The following is a 22,767-nucleotide window of genomic DNA, read 5'->3' as shown; positions in this document are numbered from 1 at the left end:
AATGTCATGTTAAACAAAGTCAAATGATAAGATACGAACAGAAAAAAAAAACCCGATGTAATTTTTATTTCAAATCAGCAGTAAACATATCACAAACATAACAGACACAAACCAAAATCAACCACTAAATTGCAGTCATTTTACTTGGCACAGACACAGATGTTGCAGTTTTATTAAAAACAAATTGGATTTACATGAAGTTAAAAACAAAATCATAAAAACAAGTTTCATTTTTTGTAAATCTCTACAAAACATACCAAAATCAAGACTTGCTGATATATGAAACCGGACCAACAGATTAAGTTTAAAGATATAATATACTGTTTCACATATATCATAACCTTTTTCAAAGCCAAGAATGAAACAAAACTGCTTCGTACTAATTTTACCAATAACTTTCAACTGTTTCTGCATTTAAATCGGTGTTTAGTTTCGTTAATACATTCTCCAATTCCATTCTCTATTTTTTAAAAGTCCACTTTTTGTTTATAAAAATGAGATAAGTCTGTAAAAGAATCAAGATACCGTGTGTTATGAAGTCCCCCATTTAATAACTTGATTTTAATTGTCACTTCATTCATAGGGATACTGATTTCTGAAAACAAAAACACAATTACCGTACAAAATAATGAAATAAGAAAACAAGACACAATTACCGTACAAAATAAGAAACACAAATCTGTTCTTAACACTAAAACTTCAATCTTAAAAGGCAATTGAGATAAAATAAACTTAACTTGAGAAGCGATGTAACAAAATGGGATACAGTTAAGACAAAATCCATCTTATATGAATTTGTATTCGAAGGAATTGTGATTCCTCTATTTGAAACATAGATGTTGTCATCTGTGAAACAGATAATCCAAAACGGTCACCGAACATGTGGATTCCCACCGAAGTATTTAAAATTCACCCTGTTGACAATAAATTATTTTCCTATATGAAAAGAAAATTTGGTTTTCAAAATAGAAAGATTGTATCACACATTTCATAATAGTCTACTATAGTGTAAGTGGCCTGACTATCATAATGACATGTATATGAAGAATGTGGCACCTTATCTGACTTTACGATTTCCATACTTGACCGTTATAATATTAACCTTATCGCATACATGTAAAACAGAGAATCCAACTGAATATTACAGTGGGTAAGTTGTCCGTTTTATTTGCAAACAATAATTTAAACATACCAAACTGACACGAATTGTATAATTTATTTTTGCTCATCAATTTGAATTGCATAAACCTGTCTTGTAACATTGATAATTTCGTCATTTTTAACATGTTATGTTTCTCCGACAAAACTTGCTCTTTTCTCTTTGTAGCAACATTTTGCTGTCAAAAACATCAGATTTCATGTATGTTATAAGTGCAAAGTATTGTACACATGCATGACAATTGACAAAACTTCTAATAACAGTGTATTACAATTGTTCGTGATTTTGAATATTCTACTGACATGTATATGACCTCTTATCTTACTTTACCAATATCATACAGGTACATAACAATACTAGTATAATTGTAAACCTGTGGATTATTATAAAACTATTGACATGCATCTATTTATATTGGGTAAGTTTTTGTCCTATTTGCTAACACATATTTTACACCAATAATTTGTATAATACTGTAACTCAAATGATCTTTCAGATACATTAAAACCTTTAATTGTAAAAGTATTGTAGGTATCGCGATAATAGATCACAAAATTAAAAGGACCAGAGTATAAATCCATAGATGTATTTCAAATGTTGTTTATGGCGAAGACATGATGGAGATTTTATTAGATGAAATTGAACCACGTATTTCAAATAACAACAGATAATACATGCAATGCTTTTAAGCCAATTAAACGGCATCTCAAATTCGTTATAATGTATCTTTTACTTTATTTGTTTCACTTTATATTCATCAAAATAAACGTATCCACAGTATATCTTAGTGAACAAACAAGCCATCAACACACAACATCGTCTGTTCTTCGCTACGCCCATCATATGCATGCGACTGTCGGTGTAAAATGTCATTAAACGTAAGCGAAACTATGTTAAGGTCTTTTAAGGTTTATGTTGTTATGAACACTGCCATTAAAGCGGGAGGTTAGGCATGCCACAAAACCAGATTCAACTCACCATTTTTTTTTTTTATAAAATCCCTATACCAAGTCAGAAAAATGGCCAATGTTTCATTATAGTTCGCTTCTGTGTGTTTTACATTTCGGTGTTGAGTCTCTGTTGTGTCGTAGTTCTCTTATACTTGATACATTTCTCTCAGTTTCAGTTTGTAACTGGGATTTGTTTGTTCTCTATCGATTTTTGAATTTTGATCAATACTTCTGTTGCCATTATTTTGCAGCTAAATAAAATGACATTAAATTTATTATCCCGGTTTCAATTGTTAACCCCTAGCGTTTTTGGGCTTCTTGTACGCCGCAGAAAATATCAAAAATAGATGAAGAGAACTTTTCTTAGACCACATCTGTTTGATTAATTGAATTTTGTTTTTTTTTCTCGCTCCAGTGTGGGGGCAGTTGAATTTTCAATAAGAAAATTGTTTAACCCCTACCGCATATTTTAAGGCGACATGCCACTCCAAAATTAGTTTATCTTTGACATTTTTTACACACGGACGTTATTCTTGTGCATATATTGATCCGATCGATCTGCAAATAAAAGATAAAAAATCGGGTGCCAACATGTACATGATGTAGATTGTAAGAACCATCGTTGTCCCAGATCAAACAGTTTTTTTCATCACAGACCTATCTTAGTATCTATCTTAGATAAAAAAATATTCAATTCTATGAATTATTTATTTTTCATGAAACCCCACGTCCCCTTGAGGGTCTAGCGGTATACAAGCAGAATTATGTTGCAGATCAACAATTATCCGGTCGAATAATGTTTCAGTCAGATTTAAGGTCCTTGGACTTGGAATATTCACTCAAATTATCAGTTTTTCATTTGTTTTTCCGTCATGCGTGAAGATGTCAATTTAACAACTAGTATATAGTTTTATCTTTGAATAAAAATGACAATTAACATCCACGTATTCTAACATCAATCCGAATTCAGATAGTAACCAATCTTATTTTGAAGACTCCGTATAAATACTGTAACTACTTTATTGTTATTATATTACAAAACATTGATCACATGATGCTAGTATGACTAGTATAACCAGACTCGCAATTGTTTTACATTAATAAAAAAAACGAAAAAAAAACCGAGAAAAGATACAGATCAAGTTCGATTAGTTCTGGTTTGATGTTTTTTTCAAGAGTTATGGTCCTTGGATTTAGAAAAGTCTGTCAAGTGATATTTTGTGTATGTGTCATGCTTGAAGATATTTACTAGATGTTTGTTATATAGTTTACACCATGACAAGTGATATATAGAGTTGGCATTTTGTTACAACACAAAAATATTAACTGACAGGGGCTGTTCATTACAGTGCAATACTCTCAGCATGCTTGTTTATTCAACATATTTCATTTACCTAACTAACATAATTCGCCTTGTTCAACTGCATCTGCTTTGCTTCCTTTATATATACACTTGCATATATGGATTTAAATTAGAATACATATAGACAACGCTTATTTGGCGAAAAAGGATAACTCCATGACAAGAAAGTCGGATGTGATACAGGTACCAGTACATCCAATTATATGCATTAGAACATGTTTCCCACCCTTTTCTAAAAAGTTACCCTAGTTCAATCAATTGCAAATCGCACAATTAAAAACGAAATTATATATAAACCGTTCGCTTCTCTTGTAGAGCACTCAGATCATTAAAACTCATTTTTAAGAAAAAATCGAATGAAAATGTTTGCTCGCTCGTCGGTATTTTGTATAGCTTTTGTATGAAGAACTACCAATCAAATTAGTGTGGCCTTAGGGGAAAGTATAATTGTTTTTCAATTTATTATTGAATACTTCACTATTAAATATACTTTTGTATGGGGCTAAAGCGGACCAACCAAATCAGTGTCGTATCAAGTGAGCGTCATTTTTGACAACATCCCGTATTTCTCACATGATGATCGAAATTACAAATGACAGATTTTGTTTTATTTGACAATTGGTTGTTTGTTATATCAATAAGTTATCCGTGTCTATAAACAAATCTACGATTGTCATTTTTTTTTCTTAAGTAATCAAAGTATTTCAATATATTTAGGTTGCATTTCACTCCTTACATATGTAGATGCTGCAAGTACACGTAAGTATGCTGTTAAAGCATTTAAAATATACTGTGAATTCCTTCTATTTCGTTGGATACCATTTTCGTGGATTTTGGGGGTTCAGATGAACCACGAAATTATATTTTCAACGAATGATAACATTTTTATAGTCTTGTAAGCATAGTTTAGTAAAACCACGATATAAAATATCCACGAATATGTGAGTGTTCATTAATCCACAAAAATGGGTACACAGGAACATTAATGAATCCAAACTAACAATGTTTTGATAATGTGTTACCTATCCCTGCTGATTCAATCATAATTAAGCATAACATAGAATTACGATCGTTAGAAATATTTGAATTTAAGAACTTTTCGTATTCAAATATTACACGCTGTTAAGGAAAATTATCTATTGAATTATCAAAGCTTATGGCTTTTGTTTGTATCCATGAATTATACGTTGCATGGGTAAATTGTTCATATGCTCTTTATAAATTGCTTCGCCTATCAAACTAAACTTTCAGTTTTCCTAAGTTGTAGATTCCACTAGACGTTTTATATATCTAGCTTTTGGCAGAAATTTTCTTTGTGAAATATCATACAGAGTCAGGGAAAAAATAAAAAGAATAATATATCACTGCCATACATGACTTATTAATTTGGAGGTTTGGTCTTCCAAAAGGCTTGTTGAATCCCAATGAGTACAAATTGCGCTCCTCTACTTCAATATTTGTTTTTGTATTCGTAAACAAAATAAAGCAGAATGTATCCAAGGGCTTGTACAGAAAGGAGAAAAGAAACGATCCCAATATTTTAATTCCTCCTTTCGGTATATCGATGGTGTACTGTCTACTAATAATAATAATATATCCAAGTGAACTTGAAATTAAAGATACTACCGACACAGACAAATCTGCTTCATATTTTGACATTTTTACTCGAAATGACTACTGATGGTAGGTTGAATACCAAAGTTTATGACAAACACGATGTTTTTATTTATTTTCCTATAGTCAACTTTCAATTTCTGTGTAGCGATATCCCAGCGTCACCAGCATATGGAGTATATGTTTTATCAATGAATACGTCACTCTAAGGCTAGCTCAAAGCACATTGATTCTGTTGAACGAGGAATACTGCTTTCTCACAAGTTGCTAAAACAGAGATATGAATCAATCAAATTAAGGTCATTACACAAGACATTTTAAGGTCGCCATCATGAGCCGTTTGACCATTATGACAAAAGTGTGTCAGAATTCATATCTGATATAATTAATAACCTTCCATCATCACCGAACTGAACAAAAAATTAAGGCGACGAGTGCCGTATACGGTGCAGAAAATGCTTACTTTCCTGGAGCACCTTATTTCACTCTTCGTTTATAGAGGAATTCGTGTTGTTTCTTATTTATTATTCATAACTGTTGATGAAAATGTTCTTTGTTTACTCCTTGGGTTTGATTGTTATTGTCTTTTGATTTAAGTTTCTTGTGAATAATTTGGAGTTTAGTATGGCGTTCATTTTCACTGAACTAGTATATATATTTATTTAGGGTCAACTGAAAGACGCATCCGGTTGTGGGATTTTTCTAGATGCATTAAAGACATATTAGTCAACTTCTGCTGTTGTCTGTTGTATGGTCGAGTTGTTGTTTCTTTGACACATTTCTAATTCTTATTCTCAATGTTATTCATTTATATTTCCATTGCTATTTCTCGGTGTTCATTTTCTGCAAAACTAGTCCATACTTATTTTGCGTTTGCAAACTTGCTTGGTGTGTGGAAGGATATTCCATAGGTACATTTACAACAACATTCCCTTATTCAAAAGTTTTACATTCTAATTTATCCATTTTATCTTAACCCCAGGTTAGAAATATCTAAAACCATACTTGTAAACTAGAAGTCCATGTACTATTGTTAGTGTGTATCGATTAACGTTTTCAGAAATTATAGTCAGTTTCAAATTAGAGCCCTGATTTTGACAGTTAATGATATTTTTTTATTCCGGTATTGATGCACACTCTGAAAGTTATTTCACATTTATTGCAAATTATCTATACCAAGTAACTATTAATTATGATATTAGCTTTTAATATACTTAACAAGTCTTCTTTCAACTTTCAAAACAATTTGATACTGTGACTTTTGAAATCGATATGTGCACACTATCTGCCAACTGTTTATAGTAAATGTTGGCGCTTCAGCAATATAGACCCATTTTTTGAAGATATATGAAAGTTAATTTTTATGTTTGAATCACTTTCAGAAATCTGTAATGCGCAGGCTACATGCATCAAACATGGCACATACAAAGTAATAACAATATTCCATGGTGTTGGAGTTTGTACTTGTAATGGAGGTTATTCTGGAAAATGTTGCGAAACAAGTATGTATGTATAGCACAAGTATCTTGGTAAGAAGTATTTGCATACAGTTGAAGTTTCTGTGATTGATTAGAGACCCATTTACTCATAATTAAAAGTTGAAAATAGAAACTCATATATAATGTACATCTAATCTTTCCTCATTTTGATTAGCATTACCTGTTAGTTTTGCAGAATAACTTGCATAAGTTCTAATGCCGATCTTCTATAAAACAATGTACCCTGACTTTTCCCATCCGTACACACGACATTATAGTCATACAATTGGAAGTTTAAAATTATTTTGTTTCGAAAATTCAAAATAAATTTAAATTTTCTGTCTCGTAAAATGTAAATTACTTCGCATGATCATTGTACTTACTGAAGAAAGCTATGCCATTGTTTATGTAGCATTTTGTAGATCAAACAAACTAAATTAATTAATTTGGAGATCTGGATTGCAAAGTCATAATAAAATGTTGTGCAGAGAGCACATTATATTGAAATTTGTTTCTGCTATATCACGCTAATGCTTTTACAAGATTTTGGTGGCATTCGTGTTACTTGTTCTATATCAGTTTTCCATGTTATGTCTTGTGTACTATTATTTGTTTGTTAGTCTTCTATTTTTTAGTCATGGCGTTGTCGGCTTATTTAAATATAGCTATGAGTTTAACTGTCCCTGTGGTATATTTCGCCCCTCTTTTGTTTGCCTTTAACTGGTGTCGATATCAATTCTCTATTTACAACCGCTTTCGTTGGTGAATTTGGTAGATTATATTGTGTATGTGTTTGAGTTCTTTAATAAGTTTTTGTTGCTGGATCTCGATTTATGTCATATATATCTATTTGATTATCATATACATTAATGTATGTATGTATGCTTGAAAGTTTAAGTCATGTGTGTTGTATTTATGTGATGTATGCTTACACACATTTAACAGCTAGGTCCAAATTATTGTTGCACTAACCTTTTGCGTCAACGTAACGGAACTTTCAACATTATGTATAACAATTGGTTGTCTAACAAGCTTTAACACGAGCTTCGATTTAAATGTCTGTACCGAGTCATGTAGTAATAGTTTTCCCTAGTTTGGTTGTTTGATAGGGTTTGACAGCTTGAATGGACTTTTCGAAATTTGTATTTTCATTTGATATTTTTTTATTTATAAGTGTTTGTCTCACAATCTTATTACACATATTGGGTATTATCCTAAAACTGTTTATATATTGATTATAGATATAAATGAATGCCATAGTAATCCTTGTCAGCATGGTGGTGCCTGTCATGACAGATCTAATGGATACACGTGTACATGTAGAGGTGGATATAGTGGAACAGTATGTCAGACAGGTAAATAAATTGAAAACAACATGTTAAATGATGCCATGCGTCTGGAGCGCTTATTTGGATTTACTTCATTAGGAACCCTCAATGCCAAACATTTGAAATTCGACGGATGTAGAAGTATCGAAGAGCTATATGTCAAACATACCTAAAATAAATAGCAAAAGTCAACTTTGCCTGAGGGAATAAGCTATACTACATTATAGATATAAGTCGAAGGATTATTTGTTATTATACGGATATGGCGAAGTGTAGCACACTTTGCTATTGTGTTTTGATTCAGTGATAGAGATTGGACAAACGTTAAATTATTTGGTTCAGAAAACACATACAAAACCTTGGTACTGTCTGACAATGATCATGCTGACTTTTCTTTAAGTAAAGTACATGTGTTGGTGATAATTTATCTAAATATTAAAATTTTATTTAAATGCACCTTATTTGAACACATTCTATGTTTTCTCTAATTCTATGGAAATCTATCCCTTTCCGAACCCATTGTATAAAAAACAAATTATCGGATTTATCAATTATCGATAGTTAAATAATATCGATTGGATAAATTCGATAATCCACTTGTATCAATGTAATAATCTATATTTAATCAAATGTTCGAAAACAACAATATTTTAATTGGATTATGTTATTGGTTAACAATGAAATTACCCAATTTAATTTAGAATCAGAAAGAGTGAATTAACAAATGACATCATTGACCTAATAAATGTTGAAAATGATTTTACACACGTGTATTCCTCTCGTCGCTAAATAACTTGGTTGTGAATGTAAAGTTTGTATCAATTCTTTTACAAGAAGGAAACATCGACAATTACTAATTATTAAACCACTGCATTACTGATTATGCATGTCGTCATCTCAATTTTGATAGCTGTTTCGGGCTTTGAGTGTACAACCTTAAAATAGAAATATATTACATAGGTAAAAATACATTTATTAAAACTTATACTTTGTTCTTTTTAATAAATGGCAACCTAATTACCATCCGTTTTGAATGCATTTTTGTTTAAGTAAATGAGACGATTGTATTCACCAGATATAAACGAATGTGGGAGTAATCCATGTCTAAACCATGGGTATTGTCATAATGGAATCAATGCATATACATGTAGCTGTCGAACTGGATTTGCTGGACATCGTTGCGAGACAAGTGAGTTAATTAGTATTAAGTCTTTGTCAATGCAAATTCATATAAAGTCATAAACCAACGTCATTGAAGTTGCCTCATAATATTCATCTTAAAGTATACGGGCAAATCTTACATAACACTTTCTCCGCGGTAAAAATAAAGGTTTTTTCTATGCCTTTATCGAAAGAGAAAACATAAATTGTTTAGTGATATAACATGTACAAGTAATGGTAACACACATACTGCTCTAAATTCCTGACCAGAAGGACGATGATATATTTCTATTTGGTATTTCGTACATAACACACTTAAACTTGTTTATGCTAGATGCACATTTCTTAAAAAAAAGGTTCAGGACTGATGCTCGAAATATAACAAAAAAAAAGAATATTGTTAATGCATAACTCCGGATGTTTTTGACAAACAAAGATCTATATACGGCAATTGTTTTAATGTGCTGGTAATATTTAGCACACAGTGTTTTGAAACTCTTGATTTATAGAGTGAGAGAAAATGTACTTCGAATGGGAAAAACTGGAATCAGAAACAGAAATTTTATTTCATTATTTTTTTTTATAAAATATTCAGGCTAACAAATAAGTTCAACTTTGTTTAAGTACTCTAATTTAATTTAAACTCTCGACCATCTTTCCGACGTGAACTTTGGAAGATATTTTTCTTGGAATTGAACTATTATCTATTTTTAGATATAAACGAATGTGTTACACGCCCTTGCCTCAATGGTGGCACATGCCATGACGGTGTTAATAAGTACACATGTACCTGTCAACACGGCTATAGTGGAACAAGATGTCAAACAAGTAAGTTATTCATATACTACAATGTATTATAGTGTCACCTTTGTACTTCATCTCACATAACTGTATGAAAGATAGAAATATGTTTTTTTGCTTTCTATTCTTAAAAAGAGAATGAGTGTGCACTGTTTAATATCCAGTAGCAAATATCCCTTGAATGTTAGGGGCAAAAATAACACATACACAATTAAAACGTAATGTATTTCCAATGATTCACAATTTTGTAAACAGTAGATTTATAAAAATGACCATATCATTGATTTTCAACACCGACGTGCTGACTTAGGCGAAACGTCCACCAGCGGTGGCATCGACAAAGTGCTGCAAATAGTTCGCTAACGTACAAGACTTCATATACTTATTAAAGCTTTAAAATAGGTGTTGTATATCTTGGTCAAAAATATTTAAAAAGGTTTAACGTTATCAAATGTGAATTGATTCACACCCCGAAATAGATGCCTCCGGTTGCGGGACTTTCTCGCAGTTTTGCAGACCCATCGGTTGACTTCGGCTTGGTTCTGCTCTTTCGTCCAGTTGTTGACTTTTTGACAACATTCCCCATTTCCATCCATAATTGACGACTACTAGAATCATCTAACCATATACTAGTGTTTCGGGTCATGTGAACATATACATGTGTGGTAATTGAACTAACCAAAATTTAACATCTGTATGTTTTGTAGATATAAATGAGTGCGCTAGCAATCCGTGCTTACATGGTGGTACTTGTCTTGACGGTGTAAATAAATACACATGCACCTGTCCACATGGGTATACTGGTAAACGATGCGAGACAGGTATGTCCTTGCTAAATAAGAAATTGTTTTGTGTGTCATCATCGTTTGTACTTTTTGGAATTGTTGAGTGAATAAAGTTATGTGTTATTATAACATCATGCGTACTGTGAATTCATTTTTATTCGTTGGATACCAATTTTCGTGGTTTTCGTGGGTACAGGTGAACCACGAATTCAAATGTTCAACGAATAACATATTTTCTATAGGTGTTGTATGCAGATATTGGCAAAACCACGAAATCAAAAATCCACGAAAATACGGGTTTTCGTCAATCCACGAAAATTTATACCAACGAAAATAAATGAATTCACAGTATTAGATTTTATACATTATGGTGTTCAGTCTCCATTAAAATGTATTTTGACAAAACTAATTGTATATACAGTAATTAAAAAAAAAAATCTTTTACAGGGTTCTTGTTTAAACAAGTTTTTAAATGTTCAGTAACATTTCATTTGTACAGAAATAAAATAGAATAAAAAATCTGCCTTACCATGTAAAATAGATATATACATAGACAATATAATATGATTCATACAGAATTGAGGACTTTTACAATAACATTAACGGTACCAATGTTCCTGCACCAGATGCGCATTTCTACAATACAAGTCTCTTTAGTGATGATCGTGGCCAAAATATTTGAAATCCAAAGCTTATATAAAAGATGAAGAGCTATAATCCAAAAAGTCCAAAACGTATAGCCAAGTTCGTGAAAGGAATCAAAGCTTTGCAAGAGGGAGATACATTCCTTAATTTATTATATTTTCAAACATTTTGTAGCAGCAAATTTTAATAAGACGAAAAATCCGTATTTTCATGCCAGTACCGAAGTACTGGCTACTGGACTGGTTACAAAGGGTTTATCACATAATGTTCGCATTAATGTAAATTCAAACTTGTATTATGAGTAGATGTCTGATTAAGGATGTCTTTAAGCAGAAATACATATGCATACATGAATGCACTGTCGTGAATGTCAACAATGAAATTCAAAGGAATAAGGACACTTAACTGTAATGCCACTGTTGGGACATTTTCTACAATTGTTCTCGTAACTTTGAAGAGTATCCCAAACTGTTTAACAACTTGAACTTTGTAGACATTAATGAGTGTGCCACTACTCCTTGCCATCACGGTGGTACGTGTCATGACGGTGTAAATAAGTACACGTGCACCTGTTTACGAGGTTATACTGGTTCAACATGTCAGACAAGTATGTTTTTATTTTATATATACTACGCCTAATGCTTTTATGTGAAAAAAACGCTAAAGCAAATATGTTAAACCATTGTCCAAATTTCTTACAAGTTCTAAATGCAATTACTCATTCGTGTTTGTCTCACTTACGAGTTGAAAACATATGTTGATATTGTACTGCTTGTTCTTTTAGAGAATAAACTCCAAATAATTATAATTATAATCATGACAAATAATAAATTATAAATACAATATAGTAAATGCATATTCTCAAGATATGAACATTCGTTATATTAGCAGAATTATGGTATGTTTTTCTTCAGAAAGTTAATGTTTCCTTAATTATCAAATGATTTAAATCAAATTCTACTTACTTTGGAATATCTGTCATCACTGTTATATATTATTCTTAATTCGGGTCTAGTTTTTGTCAAGTAATGAAGCCAAACCCGAAGAAAAATAAACAGGTCACTATGTGCATTTAAACAGGTCTATATTACACTGAATATGATTGTCAATGAGACAACTTTCCACGAGAGATCAAATGATTAAAAGTTAACAACTATATATCCTTGTGCTACTTTCTACAACAAACTAAGCCCAAACTATATATCCTTGTGCTACTTTCTACAACAAACTAAGCCCAAACTGTATATCACTGTGCTACTTTCTATAACAAACTAAGCCCAAACTGTATATCACTGTGCTACTTTCTTCAACAAACTAAGCCCAAACTGTATATCTCTGTGCTACTTTCTACAACAAACTAAGCCCAAACTGCAAAGTCGGTTATAAATAACTCCGAAATTACAATAATGAAACAAAAATAAACGAGAAAGTAACGGCCTTTTTTTATCCATTAATTATTGGAAGGCTGGTACACGATGCGAGTTATGTATGTAATATGAAAAACAAAAAACAAAAACACACAAACAAGTCTGAAAGTTTTATTATAAATTTGGTTGGCATACATTGTACATTTATACTGCCAATCTGTATCACAACTTTGACTTTTAAGACATAAATGAGTGTGCCAAAACTCCCTGTCTCCATGGTGGCACTTGTCATGACGGTGTAAATAAGTACACCTGCACATGTGTACGAGGATATTCAGGTTCAAGTTGTCAGACAAGTACGTTGTTTTGTTATATATACTATGCTTTAATGTGAAAATACATGTAGCTATCAACCAAATGTGCTCAACTTCTTCAAATATTGTGAATATTTCTGACAAGTTTTTAATGCATACGCTCATTCTTGCTTGTCTCTCGTAACAATTTAAAACGTACATGTATGCTGTTATTTATTTATTTTCACTTCCGAATAATAAGCTCCCAAGAAGAATATAAAGGTGAATAAAAGATAAAACTATATAAGAAATGCTAAATATATAATAAAGGAACACGAGAAAAATCTGTATACTTTTAACATTCGCATTTTTAACTTTTATTTATAATAAAATTATGGCTAGACCATACCACGAATCAACAAAACACTGGGAATGCCCGTGACAGTTTGTTTATTTTTCATCATGCAGATATTAATGAGTGTGCCAGTCGGCCATGTAAACATGGTGGTGTTTGTCATGACGGGGTCAATAAATACACATGCAGCTGTGCGAGTGGATATACTGGGGTCAATTGCGAAACAGGTATCAATAACTGCATTTAAATCACACCGCCATTTGGTGTTTGTTTTACATAAAAAAAAAACTAAAAAAACCTAGCAAAGCAATTGATTAAATGTAACACTTAGTTGTAATGTTATATGACAATATCATTACTTTAATTTAGAACATCAACTTATAAATTTTCTGTTTACAAAACTTTGAATTATTCGAAAAACTAAGGATTTTCTTACCCCAGGAGTAGATTACCTTAGCCGTATTTGGCACAACTTTTTGGAATTTTTGGTCCTCAATGCTCTTCAACTTTGTATTTGTTTGGCTTTTTAACTATTTTGATCTGAGCGTCACTGATGAGTCTTATGTAGACGAAACGCGCGTCTGGCGTATAAAATTATAATCCTGGTACTTTTGATAACTATATAACTGTAGTTTAAAACACTAATCACATATGCATAATGTAAGTCGATGACAGTTACAACGATCAAATATCTAGTACATGTCTGTCAAATGTTACCATACAACTATGCAAAAATCGGGTTTAATAGCATTTGTAGTATCGTAAAAATAAACGTAGGTGAAATAAATGCGATACTTATTGTTCACTAGTGGAACCATACGGTTGTTTTCGCAAAAAAGCTGCTCTATGGATCTGCCTAATGAAATGAAGAAGAAAAAAGACAATACGCAAACGCTGGGTACCTGTAGGAAGTCGAAATTAATTCACCTTAGCGTAACAATAATAAAGTCATCTGACTTTTGGACATGCACACACTTAATACAGTGCTGTAACAGCTCTTTTTTAAAGCCAAGTGTCAAACAATCTATAAGCAGTAGTCATAAAGTTACAGGCTAATGTATCAATAAATACAGATATAACACACCTGCTATAAAAACATCATAAAAAGTCCCAAAACATGACCATTTGTGTTTGACCTTAATTTCTTATATTCAATGTTGATCATGTTAAAAGAGAATATTCAAGTTTCACTTGCTCATTCCTTTATAACGCCGTTGATATATTATAATCATCAGACAAAAACAATATTTGTATAAGCAGAGCTCAAAAGGTTTTCTACATCAGAAATTGCTCATACCAAGTCAGATATATCATAGTTAACCATTTGATTGACTTGTTTAAGCTTTTGATTTTGCCATTTTGATTAAAATCTTTCCGTTTTTTGGACTTATATTTTTTTTGTGTTGTGCAGTCTTCCTGACAATAGGAATTATTAATTATTCATCTGGTTTTTTTTTCTATATTCAGACATAAATGAATGTGGTAGCAATCCATGTCAACACAGTGGTGTATGTCATGATGGTGTAAATATATACACATGTAGCTGCAAGGCTGGTTTTACCGGTGTGCATTGTGAAAAGAGTACGTATATTGTATATAAATTATTTTTTTTTAGTTAGCCATGTTAGCAGCTTATCAAAACACTTTAGTTATTGATCGAAAACCAATTTTCTTGGTGTGTATCTTTTAACCCAGGTGACGAAGTATGAAATTTTATAGCAAAGCTTTATTCGTGCTGTTACGGTGACATATCTGCTACAAACTGCCATATTATGTTGATGCCCAAACGTTGAACTGTATTGGATGCCGTTGGTTACTATATTACGTTTAATGTTTTTGAATAAAATAACTTGTGTTCTTGTTTTAAATGGTTGTCACTTTTTTTTCTCGTAACCTGTAACATCGTATGAAACGGAAAGCGTTTGATTCGTTGTTTAATATCAACCGATGGCATGCAAAAGCTAAAAGTTAAATAGTTGGTTTGGTCAATGCAAATAGTTCACCATTTTGTATTTGGTACAAATGTATATGTAAGCTTTCAAGTGTATTATTTTCTTCAATGTGTATGCTTATGCCTACGTTTCTGTATTCTGTACACTGTTTGTTCGTTCTACACTAATCTAAAAAAAATCATTCTAGATTATCATTATGGAATTCAGACTGGGAATTTGTGCAAATAAAACAAACCTTGAGCAATTACACAACGACCATATTCTTTTTTTAGATATGGTTACAAACTTATACACTATCTAAAAAAAAAACCTCTTGAAAACCAATATTTACTTCCAAAAAATCATTATTTTCATTACAGATATTAACGAGTGTGCAAGTAATCCTTGTCAGTACGGTGGTACGTGTCATGATGGTGTTAATAGGTATACCTGTTCCTGTATAGCTGGATTTCATGGTGTTCACTGTGAGACAGGTATTGTTTATACTACACACTTGCATACTTAATAATTAAGGTCAAGTGTACAAAAATAACGAATAAGTGTTTGTGATCAATGCACATTAATGTGGGGTTGTGTATAATCTAAAGAATGACAAAATTCTTGAATGTTCTAAACTGAACACAAGCTCCTCGTCGACTTCTTGTGTCAGATTTGGTACTGAATTTTAGCTGTGCTAATAACTGATTAACCGAATTTCGCAACTGTTATTCCAATCTATGTTAATTACACATGTTGCATCGACATTATCACAAAGTTTGCTGACGTACTAGGTTGATCGTTAAAACCATGGTGAGGAAATGAACGAATTTAATAATGACAGTGTATGTATATATTAAGTCTTAAGAATGTATTACTCTTAACATGTACGAAAATAAGATTTCATACATGTATGTTATCAAAAGGTGCAATGATATTGTTTTCTTACTTGAACTAACATTCACTATTTACATTTTGCAAATACAACAAGGTACTACTGACACTTTGTTTATTTTTCTTGACTAGAAATTGACGAATGTGCTTCTCAGCCATGCCAGAATGGTGCCACCTGTGTCGATCAGTTTAATGGATACAAATGTGAATGTCTTGAAGGTGATTCTGGCAAAAACTGTGAACTAGGTTTGTGTTTTAATATAATTACTCAGATTGATCAGTCCTTTCTCTTCAAATGCTATGGATTTTCAACAATTTTGTAAGTTCGTAATTTGTAATATTTTAATCATACATCAATTTATATCGTCTATTTGTACTTATCCGATATAAATTACACTTTAAGATATATTCTCAAAATAGGGATAGTAATTGAAAGTTTCGATTCTCAAAATACATTGTCGTTTTAATTGCATCGAACACATATGTTGATGCTATAATTGAAACTGTATGTAGAAGAGCCGTAAAAAATCATAAGCCGGGCATCTGAGAGTGGTCATCATATTCACGGTCTTGAAGGATATTTAGTGATTGCCTTTTGTTGGTGTCTGTTATATTATTATGAGAAAACTCAAATTATAAACATCAACAACTAAATACAGTCCGATACAGTGAATAACCAGTTGACAACAGGTTACACGTTTTGTTGAGTATGAATGCTTCAATACACTTCATTATAACTTTGATGCATAACTGTTACAATGGCTATCATACCACATATTCCTAGTTTTATAAAGATTTATTTACCCAAGACCTGTTAACTGATATTTTAGTCAAATATTTAAGAGTATCAGTAGGATCTTTTAAAGATTAGTTTTATTAAAGAAAAACATGACCACACAATTTCACTTGATTCATTTCATTACATTTACAATCGTTCCAATCAACTGTATATTTTCAGGGACAACGGTACCCGAAACTCCTAAAATAAACTTGATATCGGAAACGACTGTTACTGAAGGTACCCCTGTCGTAAAGATTGCATGTTTTGCTGAAGGTATTCCTGCACCTGTAGTCACTTGGGAGGAAATTGATGTAAGACGTCAACTATAGTAAGATTAGTATATTTCTAGAAATTGAGAAGCAGTTCATGCTTTTAGACCTCATTTTGTTTCTATTTTAAAATGCAATATAAATATTTTCTCTGAATGCATTCATAGTTACACTTGTGTTTTATGTAAGGGTGAATGTTGTAACCTATTAAAACATTGCAACACTTTATATTTGCTTGCACCTGTTTTAATTCAGGAACCTGATGTTCCGTTGATGTCATTTGTTGATGCGGTTAATAAATGTTGATACTAGACCATTGGTTTTCCTGTTAGAATGGTTTTATACAATTTTTTTGGGGGGCCGTTTATAGTTTAGTTTCACGAATAAACATAACACCATATATAGTTGATATACATTCCATTCGTATCTGTTGAATAATTGTATCATTGACAATAATACCACATCTTCTTATTTATATATTAACTAACAACTGGACATAGCTGTTATGAGTATATATATTTTTTATAGTTGGTTTGTTCGTACCAAACGAATTGATTTTAATTGTAGGCCAAGTTTCAGCCAAACGTTCGACAAGTTGGACATTTCCTGGTAATCGAAAATGTGACAATGGCAGATAAGGGTTATTATACGTGTACGGCTAAAAACCGTGTCGGGACCGACATCAAAGCTGTAAACCTTATTGTTGCTTGTAAGTTATAAACATTTAACCTCTGCCATAAAATTGCGATTAGAACAAAAAATTGTTTGTTGTAAACTCTATTTGTTTGGGATGGATCCTAACCATATTTTATTTCCTTCACAACTACCCACCTGTATGTAATATGAAAGGAAACAAGAACGTTGAACAGTTAATTTATTAAAAGCCAATAAATGACAAGACGAGGGATGAATTGTCATTTAAAACAAACGACCTGAATTTAATTGATAACAAACTAATGTATGCAATGCTTCAAACTTTGAATTTTTGAATAAGTTGTTTGAACTGTAAAAAATATAAAATATCTGTACATTGCTATGGCTGATCGGTGCACTTACATAGAAACCAACCATATCAAGTAATGATTGGGTGAGGGTTAGTGTTTTGACGCCACCTATAGGCGTCACTTGTGTGTTATTTTGTGGCGGTCAGCTTTTATTGTTGGAGGATCGTTGATTGTTACTGTGACTAGTGGTTACAGTAGTAGAAAAACTGCGACCGCCTTTCCACCGATACCTCATGCAACTAATAAAATGTAATGCTAATTGGACATTCAGAAGTCGAGTTTATCAGTATTTAGTATTTACATTAATGAAAGCTTAATAATTAATTTTCTGTTTCCATGCACATGCAAATCAGTTAATAAAAAAGATGTTTCAAATTTTAACAGCACAGTCAACAAGACCATATGTTGCACCAGTTATTTCTGCGCCATCCACAGTGATCGTGAAATATTACACAGATGCTAGACTGGTATGCAATGTAACTGGATACCCAACACCAAGTGTCAGATGGGAATACAATCAGGTTACTCATGTGTTTTCTTCTCTCATTAATTTAAGTATGTCGTTAGTCATTTTTACGATCATCATATAAACTATATGTAAGTGAGGCGAAACAAACCGAATGATATTTAAACTCGTTTTTCGAACATAACTGGCAATGCCTTTGTAATACAGAACACACTAATAAGAAAAACAGCAATTTTCAAAACACAAACAAAGAAAACCAAAGACTGATCTAGACGAACCACACCATATTATGAAGATTTAAGGTACACAGAACGAGAACTAATATTATGTTGCACTTGTTGTATCTGTTGATGAGACAGTATACACAGTGAGAGGTTTAACGCTATGAACCAGGATTAATCCACCATTTTCTACATTTGAAAATGCCTGTACTAAGTCCAGAATATGACAGTTCTCCATTCGTTTTTTGTGTGTTTTGTCATTTGATTATTCTATGTGATTATGGACTTTCGGATTGAATTTTGCTCAGAGTTCAGTATTTTTTTTATTTAACTTTTTTTGTATTGTTAATGTCAGTACAAACAAGGCAATAAGTCTTATTCAAAAGTCACATTCATATGTGGCTGGTGTGGTTTCGTCCATTTTGTATTTTGTGCAAAATATGAGATTAGTATGTTATTCATGTTCTCTGTGTTTTGCATGTTAATAGAGAAAATTTGGTATATATTTGTGCATATATATGGCTGTATTTTCTATAAAACACACTAATTATTTTCTTCGTACTTGCTACATCAGGGGATATTACGCAGAGAATAGGGGAGAATTTTCATTAATTTTAAAGTAATTTTACAATAGAAGGTTTTGTTAATTTACCTATTATAGAATGTAGCACTTAAATGAGATCTTCCAGATTGATGTTTCATAAAAAGTTTCGTTTGCCAAGTAGTTCTACACATTGCTTTTTATTGTCTAATTCCAGAGAAAAGAAATTTTATTTTATATATTGGCTAAATGATAGGGGGAGGGTTGAGATCTCAAAAACATTTTCAAACCCGACTCAATTTTGCGCCTGTTTCAAGCCAGGAGCGTTCGTTCTTTGTTAGTCTAGTATGATTTTTTTAATTTTAGTTTCGTGTGTATAAGTCGGAGTTTATTATGACGTCCGTTATCACTGAACTAATATTCATGTACATTGTATGTTTAAGGACCAGCTGAAGGACGCCTCCGGGTGCGGGAGTTTCTCACTACTTTAGACCCTTTGGTTGCATCGGCTTATTTCTGCTCTGAGGTCGGGTTGTTGTCGCTTTGACACATTCCCCATTTCCATTCTCAAGTTTATTTCGTGTGTCCGATTTATGTTTTTTCTTCAAATTTAATTGATTTAACTGGTTTTCTTATATTCATATTCGCTAGTAATAAATGATAGGAAATACGAAATCATTGACACATACACTGTTTTCTAAAAAATACAAATTATTTTCACAAATTAAGACTCTACCACTTGTAAACATTCAATCTGTATTGTATTTGTATATTTTCTCTAGGGTAGAAATATTCCTGGTGTTAAAATGTCAGGCGGTGTCATGCTCATTTCAAATGTTACTAGTGAAGCTACTGGTCTTTACGTCTGTATAGCTACAAATGATATAGGATCAAGTCGAGCAAATATAATGCTGGAAGCTACTTATGGTAGGTATTGCTCAAAATGAACGAACAGTTTTTCCCGCCCAACAACATCATCAATATATTTCTTTATACGCGAGCACATGAAATTTATAACTGTTTGTTAATGTATTAAAAACCCAAACGAGATATATTAATCTATAATTTGTAGCATTGAACCGAATTTTTGTATGCTTTATTCATCTATGTATTGTACAATGTATATTTGTATTCTTTTTGGTATTTGCCTTTTTACAGATTCTCCCAAGCTCCTTACATCTCCATTAGTTTATTCGGGAAATGCAGGTATATCTCATAACTTTACCTGTTCTGCGGCAGGCCATCCTGTTCCAATAATCACATGGACTTTCTCATCAGTAAGACACTATTGTTAATTGATATTTACATTGGTAAATTCAGTACTGAAACTTTTAACACTTCATTGTCATTTTAAATTATAAAAAAGCAAGACTGCGTCCATAATTTATCATCAAATGAATATAAGAAGATGATATATGAGTGTCATCGAGACAAAATTCAATGCAAGTAACAATATGTAAAAGTATACCATTATAAGTCTCAAAGTATGTTCTTCCACAAGGAGTCTTGGATCAAACCGAACAGCAAGCTATGATAGGCACCAAACATGACAAGTGTGAAATCATTCAAATGTATTAACTAACGGGTCTGATCTGTAATAACATTTTTTTTTTTAAAACACGAGAAACACGAAAAAACACACAAAACACTTCTGAATATCATATTCCTAACTTTATTAGGACGGGTGCAAAACAATGCTGCGAATTGCAACGTTATGATATATAACCTTCACCTTGATTTAAAATATACATTAAAATTGCTGAACTAAAAAGACTTATTACCACAAGTGAACATGAATTGAACAAAACAAATTTGATCTATGACATAGTGTACATACAAAAATCAACGTCTTTTTAATCAAATACGCACAGCAAAGTGGCCACTTTGCATACAATGCAGTTTCGCATTTTCCAATTGGTCAGCACAAAAATATTTAATGAATAGAGATAAGGTCTGAACACATTATAAAATAGAGACAAAGGCATGAAAATTACAAAAAATATAAAGCTGCTTTCAAAGGGTAAACAATATTTTCTTTCAATTTATTTACAAAAATTGTGTCATTAAATCATTTTTGTTTTAATATATTAACGTTACCTTTGCCTATAGTTTTCTCATCACATTGACACACTGCCTCCACACAAGATACACAGTAATAGTAATGTAATAGAGTTGGTTGATATGCAAGAGTCTGGAGTCCTCACGTGTACAGCCACCAATGAATTTGGAATGGATACTGCAAAAGCAACAGTTATTGTTCATCATAGTAAGTAAAAGACGCCATTGTAGAATATAAAGTATGGTATATGTGGTCAATGTGTTTTATAAAATTTTCCAAACACTAATGCCATTCCTTACTGTTTTTGGTAAGTCAATGCAGATTTCAAAATGTTTCTCTATGTGTGTGCTATTTTAACATTTTCTGAGCGGTATGAAGAAAAATATTTCTCATCACAAGTGATACATCTGTTCCTAACAAATGATTGGTCGAAATTTAATTATGACATTAAGTTATCTTGTTTGTGACGTCATCTAAAAAGGCGATCATTTCTGATGACGTCATATATAAATGTTTGAAAAAGAAGGATACAAATCATCAGATTTCACCACTATTACACGTCTATTACGATATTTCTAAACAAACTGACAACGCCATGGCTAAAAATGAAAAAGACAAACAGACAAACAATAGTACACATGACACAACATGGAAAACCAAGGAATAAACAACACGAACCCCTCAAATCTCAACATTTACATTTTAATTATTTCAAAAGATCGGCATGCCTCGCACTTTAAATAATAAAATTCAACAGTTTCGAGTAGAAAAATATCGTAACATACCTGTTGCAGTTAATGAATCTATATTTATATACTATATTATCAATTAACAAGTAAGTGTGAGCTTTTATTGATAAGGAGAATATCATAGCTGCTTGTCATGACGATGATTTTTGTTTTTACTTACAGGCTCGGCAGTAGTTGGGTGATAATCATTGAGTAGAAACAGAAAATTCAAGGATTTAAAAAAAATACAATATGAAAAGAATAACAGTAAAATGTTTTTTTTAGAAAAACTCGTTACTTTGATTGAAATGAAACTTTTTTTGTAAGGTACCTTTACCACTTTTACACCCGATGAAATTACAAAAAGAAGCATTCAATACATATATTTAAATGTTTTTGCTTTGATCATGACGCCCGAAGCCGAGTATTAAAAAACATGTATAAGTCTAGAGCTAGATAACAAACAAAGACCAAAAAGACCAAACAACCTACGTACATCCCAATTCATCTAAGATCAACTTTGCCGAAGGTACATTTTTGTAGTTGAAACATCTTCTTGGAAAATGTTTTTAATTTT

The 22,767-nt window shown here is 31.9% G+C and overlaps 1 protein-coding gene across 2 annotated transcripts; it reads left to right on the top strand.

Annotated features, from left to right (window-relative positions):
* Positions 1-1,033: 1,033 nt before the first annotated feature.
* On the top strand, positions 1,034-22,494 carry LOC134719515 (fibropellin-1-like). 2 transcript variants are annotated; one of them, XM_063582508.1, is made up of 21 exons: positions 1,034-1,150; positions 1,503-1,577; positions 4,190-4,231; positions 6,469-6,588; positions 7,806-7,919; positions 8,968-9,081; positions 9,768-9,881; positions 10,562-10,675; positions 11,778-11,891; positions 12,894-13,007; positions 13,413-13,526; positions 14,767-14,880; positions 15,611-15,724; positions 16,254-16,367; positions 17,080-17,213; positions 17,739-17,880; positions 18,560-18,696; positions 20,186-20,330; positions 20,562-20,680; positions 21,513-21,669; positions 22,374-22,494. In XM_063582508.1, exons 2-21 carry the CDS (start codon positions 1,559-1,561, stop codon positions 22,391-22,393), a joined length of 2,175 nt encoding a protein of 724 aa, XP_063438578.1. In that variant the 5' UTR covers positions 1,034-1,150; positions 1,503-1,558; the 3' UTR covers positions 22,394-22,494. The 2 variants fall into 2 exon arrangements, with proteins under 2 accessions (XP_063438578.1, XP_063438579.1); XM_063582509.1 differs by lacking the exon at positions 12,894-13,007.
* The last annotated feature ends 273 nt before the right edge of the window (positions 22,495-22,767 follow it).

The sequence above is a fragment of the Mytilus trossulus genome, chromosome 5, assembly GCF_036588685.1.
Source record: "Mytilus trossulus isolate FHL-02 chromosome 5, PNRI_Mtr1.1.1.hap1, whole genome shotgun sequence".
Classification (NCBI taxonomy): domain Eukaryota; kingdom Metazoa; phylum Mollusca; class Bivalvia; order Mytilida; family Mytilidae; genus Mytilus; species Mytilus trossulus.
The sequence above is the reverse complement of the archived record's forward strand: the minus strand, read 5'-3'. Positions and strand labels throughout refer to the sequence as shown.

What these genes read in the sequence shown, in the direction of transcription:
- LOC134719515 (XM_063582508.1), top strand. An exon ending in TCACTTGGGAGGAAATTGAT is followed by an intron (nt 17,214 to 17,738) that starts GTAAGACGTCAA and finishes TTTTAATTGTAG; the next exon opens with GCCAAGTTTCAGCCAAACGT. An exon ending in AACAGTTATTGTTCATCATA is followed by an intron (nt 21,670 to 22,373) that starts GTAAGTAAAAGA and finishes TTTTACTTACAG; the next exon opens with GCTCGGCAGTAGTTGGGTGA.